We start from the raw sequence: 7,527 nt of genomic DNA, 5'->3' as shown, positions 1-7,527 counted from the left end.
AAGAGCGTCCGATTTAAATAATTTAAAAAACATTTAACTTGTATTGCCAAAATGAACACTGGTAAAATTTTTGTAAAGGCACGTCCAGCGTCTCCGGAGATCCAATAAAAAAAGTAAAAAACAATGCCATTTGGCGGTCAAAAAGGATCATTAGACATATGTACATCGTATTATCAGATATTTTATAAAGATTGTAATAATAAGTACAAATTTTGTGTACATTTATATGGGCTCCGTACCAATGTTTACATGTTAGACGACTCCAAATCACCTATGCAGCGCGATTGCTTAAAAAAATATTCAAAATTTTCAAAAAAAAAAAAAAAAGAATACAAAAAAGTCAATTTTCTTCAAAAATTTGAAAATTTCTTAAAAATCTTTATTTTCCAAAGATTTGCAAAGTTTTTTTTAATAATTTAGTTCCCAGTACGGGAAGTTCCAGCAATTTGCCTTAAGGCACGATGCCATTCACCACTAGTCGACTATTTGGCTGCAAATAAACATTGCAAATATATGTTTCAACGTCAAACAAAAAATCTAAATTTTATATAAGTACATATATAAATTTAGTGTAAATAATCTTATTGAAGATATACTTCGCATCTTTTATACGAATGGAATCTCAGTTAATAGATGTGAATTAGGAATTCATTATTATTTCTTGTATGGTTACAAAGTAACGGGTCATATTTCAGGTCAAATCCGCTGTTTCATCTATTTCCACGTAGACAGATATCTAGTGCCTCAATCAAAATTAATAATTTCCGTCGAAACTTTATTTAGCCAAACATAATTGAATCATTTATAACTATGATTTATATTGATTGTTTAAAATTTAAAATGTTTGTTTCGTAATAGGATACAACTTAAAAAATAGAGACCTGTGGAGTGAAGAATGGAAAAAATAGAGGTAAATTTATCTGCATGATCTATATTTACTTAAGAATAATTAACAGAGAAACTATTATCTAGAAAGCATTAAACAATTATTTTTAACTTACCGAAGGAGAAGTTTATGTTTTTATCAAAAAATCTGATTCGCTAATTTTATGTTTTCTCGACGTTTCAAGCCAATCTGAATCGGATGAGACAAAATTTGGAAAAAGTATGTGTGTGTGTGTGTATGTGTATGTGGACAGCTTTTTTGTCATAAATATATGACAAAATAAATATATTTTGTCATCATAAATAGACGTTTTCTCAAAAACGGCTGGACCGATTTCAAAAATTTAAAAGCCATTCGATGTATCTCGATGAGGACTAGCGTTTATCAAATTTGCTCGACGATCAGCCCCGCCGTTTCTTTGTAAATCGCAGAAAACTAAAAAAAAATCGTCCACGTTTTAGCCCGCAATTCTGAATCGATTTTGAAAATTCAAAAACTGTTCGAAAGATATTGGTTAGGAGTCGTGCTGATTAGTCTTTGGTGAAGATCGGCCAGACCGTTTTCTTGCAATAAAGTGTTAAAAAAAAATTTATACGATATTTATGATTTTTAAGATACCATAGTGTTATAGATCATACTAAAATATTACGGCCCTACGACAAGTCGTTTAATTTTAAAAGTTATTCAAAGTTTGCAAAAATTAGTATCGTTTTTTGGCATTTGTCAAAATTAGACCTTTGATCGACATTTTCTCAAAAACGCCTGAACCGATTTCAGAAATTTAAAAACCATTTGATGTATCTCAATGAGGACTATAGTTTGTCAGTTTTTTGAGACAATCTGCCGAGCCGTTTCTTTGAAATTGCAAAAAAAGTGTTAAACTTTTCATCCACATTTAAGCTCATTCTACCGAATCGATTTCCAAAATTCAAAAACTGTTCGAAAGATATTAGTTGGGAATGACACTGATTAGTTGTAGGTGAGAATCTACCGAGCCGTTTTCTTGTAATCAACTGTTGAAAAAAAATTTCAGCCGATTTTTATGGAACTTTTTTTGGCGATGTATATCATGGTCTTTTAGAACTTACTGAAATATTACCGCCATTCGAAAAGTAGTTCAAAATTCATCAAAGTTGAGTAATTTTTTTGACGTTTGTGAAAATTAAAATTAGACGATTTACTAATGATAGAGTACTTGGTCTTAATGAGCATACTAAACCATTAAAGTCCTATGGAAACTGGTTCAATTATAAATATTATTGATTTGTCAAATTTACCTTTTAAAAATACACGTTAAGTGTTCGTCCGTTTTCAATTATGTGTAATAAATCTACTCGGAATACTTTTAATCACTCATAAATGAATTTATTTTTTATTGATTAAGTTGATTATTTACACAAATCAGGAAGTTCATGTAACTTGCCTCAAGGCTAAATACCAATAACAACATAAATAAATAAGCAAATAAAATAAGCATAGATAAATAAGAATAACAACTATAGTTAAAGCAATGTTTTATATGTAAAATACTCTATATTTCTATAACTTGCCAGATCCCTCACTATGCCATGGAATAGATTTATGTACAAACCTAACGCTCTCTAATAAAGCGATTGTATTCCTCAGTATGACGTATCATCACTTATAATTTCCAACAAAACATGTATTTATTAATTTAAACAGTTAATTAGTATTTTTCAATCAATATTATCAAGGAATTACTAGGAAGTTATCAAATACTACACGAGTAAGTAGACTATTTAAAACAGACAATATGTCAAACTTGATGCATTGTTTTGATTTTGTACACATATGATTTTTGGTAACAGAAACATACACTTTTCAATAAAACACAAACATTACTCTAATTTGCACGAATAATAATGTTTACACTTTTTGATTCACAATAAATAAGACTTAAATTTAATTTTAAATATTATAGGTTATGACAGTTATGAAAACACATTTTGGTTATAATAAACAACATGGATTATGCTTGGATATTCTAAGTCACATATATATGCCTATATATTATATTGCCCAAATAACCCAAAATATACATAATATATATATATATATATATATATATATATATATATATATATATTATCACAGAAGATTTAACTATATTTTTATGAACCCACCATCACACTTGATCGTATAATTATTATATGATTAGAATGCTTATATTATAAGGTTTGTGTGTAAAAAATTATAATCAATGACACGCAGTAGTTTTTGGAGGGTGCCACTTTGAATACAGAAAGAATTGAGCAGCAATTTCAACATATTTTACTCTTTTGCTATAGAAAAAGTAAAAATACTATGTAAGTCAAACTGAAATTGACCAATGTGTATGGAAATGACGATGATATATATATATATATATATATATATATATATATATATTATCACAGAAGATTTAACTATATTTTTATGAACCCACCATCACACTTGGTCGTATAATTTGTTATATGATTAGAATGCTTATATTATAAGGTTTGTGTGTAAAAAATTATAATCAATTACACGCAGTAGTTTTTGGAGGGTGCCACTTTAAATACAGAAAGAATTGAGCAGCAATTTCAACATATTTTACTCTTATGCTATAGAAAAGGTAAAAACACTGTGTAAATCAAACTGAAATTGACCGATGTGTATGGAAACGACGTGTTGATAGCACGACAGTGCCAAAACGGGTTTGCTAAATTTCATTTCTTGTATTTTGATGTCCAAGATGCACCATGTCCGAGAAGTATGCTTGAATTTGATGATAATGGGAGAAAGGCATTAGTTGAGGCAAACCAGCAGAAAACAATACATGAAATTCCATTGAATTTAAATTTATCAAATTTAACAGTTCATGACCACTTAAAAGGTCTGGGATATTTCTCGAAGCTCAATGTATGGTTCTCATAGAAAGAAACCTGTATCGTCGCTCCTGAAAAGTGTTGAAAATTATCAGGTTTTGAAGCAAACTGTCATTAGAAAAGTCAAATGGGATGTAAGGAATACAATACAAGCATTTGCCCATGAATCAAAAAAGAAGAACCTGCTCAAAACAGTTGCAAAGCTGAAATTCCCCAGAAAAAGGTGATGCAGTACATTTGGCAAAACGTGAAAGGAATTGTTCTTTTTTCAGCTTTTCCAGGATAACATATTTGTTAATTCTGATGCCTCATGCCATCAGCTAGATAAACTGAACAATGTACTTCAATAGGAAAGGTCAGAATTAACCCGCAAGAAAGGTATAGTATTGCATCAATACATTACAAGGTCTCACGTAAGTTTTGGCCAAAAGCTTTTACAGCTTGAATGGGACCCAATTATACATTCATCACATTTTCCAAACCTGTCATCATCGGACCATTATTTGTTCTGGTCACTAAAAAAATTTTGAGGCTGTAAACCTTTACTTCAAATGAGGTGTTCAAAGGCACTTTGATCAGTTTTTAAATTTAATTTAACAACTTTCTATCACGTAAAATATCTCGGAATACACCTAGACACAAAATTGAACTGGAGAGTTCACATTAACAAGAAAAAACAGCAGATTGATGAACTATTTAAAAAACATTACTGGCTACTGAATAAACGTTCCGAACTGTCGACTAACAACAAACTAATTATTTACAAATGTATTTTCAAACCAGTGTGGTCTTATGGGATTCAACTATGGGGCACCGCCAAAAAAACCAATCTACAGATTATTCAGCGAGTGCAGAATAAGATCATACGGCAGGCACCGAACGCATCTAGGTATGTTCCCAACTGGTTGATTCACCAGGACAGCAACATGATGACCGTAAATGAAGAAATTCAACAAAAAACAAACAACTACAAAAAAAGAATAGACGAACACCCAAATTACTTGGCACACAGAGTAAATTACTTGGCGCCCAACAAGGCTAAAACGAAAAATTTCCAACGATCTTATAAATTTGTAAACGCTAACATTATTATTATTATTATTATTATTATTATCTTACTATTTCTATTATTGTTATTGTGTTATATTTTATTATTTTTCTAGTATTCTTTTATTATTCAGAAATTTTATATAAAATATATAAATTTATTAATTTTATTTTTATTATTATTTGCTTATATTTTATATCAAATCATATTACGGATATTATTTTCATGTAAATTTTATCCTTTGCACTTTTATTTATTTAAATTTGTTATTATTTATTATATATATTACTAGATGTTAATAACATTAACAACAGTTGTAATAATTATTGAAATAAAAAAAAAAAAAAAAAACTTTCTATCACAAAGCACGACAGCATACTGAATATGTGGACTTGTATGTGGAAATATTTAAAAAAAAAACATAAGTACCAAATGCCCAGAAATAGATATGATTATAATGTAAATACTGGAGAGAGGGATCAATAAACCAAATAAAAGAATTAAATGAAAGAGTTGATAATATGCAATATCTAATGAATAATAGTCAAAGTACCTCATAAATTGTTAATAAGATTTATATACAAATCTGTCTTAATTTGTTGGCAAATGATTATCTAATTTAATTATGTACCAATGTGTTTTTTCATTTAAACAAATATATATTTTCCACAGCGCATGGGCGTGGGTCCACTGACTAGGGGCCCGCTACGCCGTGGTTTCCTCTGGTGCGGAGCGTGCTGTGCATTATTTTTAATCACCATATGTTTGCTTAGACTTTTTTCTGAGCCTCAATCGTCAGTATGCCATTCGCAATCATGTAACCAAGGCGCACTAACTCTTCAAGCTGGGAGGGAGATGCCTTTAATTTTCATTGGTGGAGTTCCTAGGTCAGGAACTACCCTAATGAGGGCTATGCTGGATGCCCATCCCGATGTCAGGTAGAAAATTATTATTATTATCTGTTTTGGAAGTAGTCCATTGATATTTTGACTTGTTTGATCTGATCAATTCATAGATGTGGGCAAGAAACTCGTGTTATACCCAGAATTCTTCAAATGCGTTCGCATTGGTTAAAATCTGCCAAAGAAAGTGTTCGATTAGAAGAAGCAGGCATTACCAAGGAGGTATATACCTTGCTTTCTAGAGTATTATTGTCATATGGAAAGGAAGATATATTATAACAAACTATTAACAGGTCATGGATGCAGCTATTGCAGCCTTCTGTTTGGAAGTGATTGTCAAACATGGAGAGCCTGCCAAAAGACTCTGTAATAAGGACCCATTAACATTGAAAATGGGCACATATGTCTTGGACTTATTTCCAAATGCTAAATTTCTGTTTATGGTCCGTGATGGTCGAGCAACTGTACATTCAATAATTTCACGAAAAGTTACAATAACAGGTTAAAAAATTGAATCATTATTGAGATGCCAGGCTGGAAGCTATCACAAAATATATGTTTTAGGTTTTGATTTGAGTAGCTATCGCCAATGCTTGCAAAAATGGAATAAAGCCATTGAAACCATGCATGGCCAGTGCAGAGAAGCTGGAAAGGATCGCTGCATGATGGTAAAAATTTCTCTTTAATATAAAATGCACTCTAATACATAAATCATTCAGAATTAGTCTATTCTAATCTTGTCAGGTTCCTTATGAACAATTAGTATTACATCCCAAATTATGGATGGAAAAAATATTACAATTTCTGGATGTTCCATGGAGTGATTCAGTCTTACATCATGAAGAATTTATCAATAAACCAAATGGAGTATCTTTATCAAAGTAATTTATTCTTATATTACTTTATTTTAATATGAATGATAATTTTAATATCATTTGTTGATATAATTTAGAGTTGAGAGGTCTTCCGATCAGGTAATAAAACCAGTCAATTTAGAAGCCTTAACTAAGTGGGTTGGTAATATTCCACAAGATGTGGTCAGAGATATGGCTGATGTAGCCCCCATGTTATCAGTTCTTGGATATGATCCATATGCAAACCCACCTAACTATGGACAACCAGATTCTTCAGTAAAATATAACACATACAGGGTAATTTTATATGCCTGAAGATATAATACAAATAAATTTATATTTTCATATCAATAATAACTTTTAGATACAAAAAGAAGAAAGTAAATGGAATGAACGTGCTATGGAAGTTTTGGATAACAAACAGGATGATTTTCCAAATTTAGAAGATGAAACAGCAAGTGATGCACAAGTTACATAATTTATTCATCACAGATAATTAATTTCAGATACGAATTATAGATGTAAAGTTACTGTGACTGACCTAATTTAAATTATTTGAATATAGCATATACAGATTTTTAATATATACTTAAGTATGCATGTATATATATATATATATATATATATATATATATATATATGTATATATGTGCATACAGCTGACTATTGCCATAGTTTCGAAAAAATGTATTTTGAGTTATAAGAATTTATACCCATTCTTATATATTTCATGAACAATTGAAAATAAAATTCATGTAAAGTATTTATACAGAGGCATTTAAAGAAATATGTGAAATCGTAAGGAAAGAATTAGATAAATAGATGTTTAAGCCAAATGTTTTGATTCTATGATAATAAATATAATATATATGTATGTACAAATTTAATTATCGTGTTATTCTGTTTAAAAAATTTCAAGATTGTATACTATAGTACTATAGTATAGCAAGTTCATTGAAGTAAATCT

The 7,527-nt window shown here is 29.9% G+C and overlaps 1 protein-coding gene across 1 annotated transcript; it reads left to right on the top strand.

Moving 5' to 3' along the window:
- Positions 1–2,530: 2,530 nt before the first annotated feature.
- LOC113363246 (protein-tyrosine sulfotransferase-like) lies at positions 2,531–7,066 on the top strand. Its single transcript, XM_026605732.1, has 8 exons — positions 2,531–2,633; positions 5,477–5,742; positions 5,820–5,928; positions 6,000–6,207; positions 6,271–6,374; positions 6,451–6,587; positions 6,659–6,857; positions 6,925–7,066. Exons 2-8 carry the CDS (start codon positions 5,480–5,482, stop codon positions 7,036–7,038), a joined length of 1,134 nt encoding a protein of 377 aa, XP_026461517.1. The 5' UTR covers positions 2,531–2,633; positions 5,477–5,479; the 3' UTR covers positions 7,039–7,066.
- The last annotated feature ends 461 nt before the right edge of the window (positions 7,067–7,527 follow it).

This window comes from Ctenocephalides felis, unplaced genomic scaffold (assembly GCF_003426905.1).
Source record: "Ctenocephalides felis isolate EL2017-DRISC unplaced genomic scaffold, ASM342690v1 CF-g0.4_SCAFFOLD_00845, whole genome shotgun sequence".
NCBI lineage: Eukaryota > Metazoa > Arthropoda > Insecta > Siphonaptera > Pulicidae > Ctenocephalides > Ctenocephalides felis.
This window is presented reverse-complemented; position numbering and strand designations above follow the sequence as displayed.

Excerpts from the sequence above, each read along its gene's own strand:
- LOC113363246 (XM_026605732.1), top strand. The coding sequence starts at position 5,480 with ATGGGCGTGGGTCCACTGACTAGGGGCCCGCTACGCCGTGGTTTCCTC. Across the intron at positions 5,743-5,819 it reads GATGCCCATCCCGATGTCAG|ATGTGGGCAAGAAACTCGTG; the intron begins GTAGAAAATTAT and ends ATCAATTCATAG. Across the intron at positions 6,858-6,924 it reads TAAAATATAACACATACAGG|ATACAAAAAGAAGAAAGTAA; the intron begins GTAATTTTATAT and ends AATAACTTTTAG.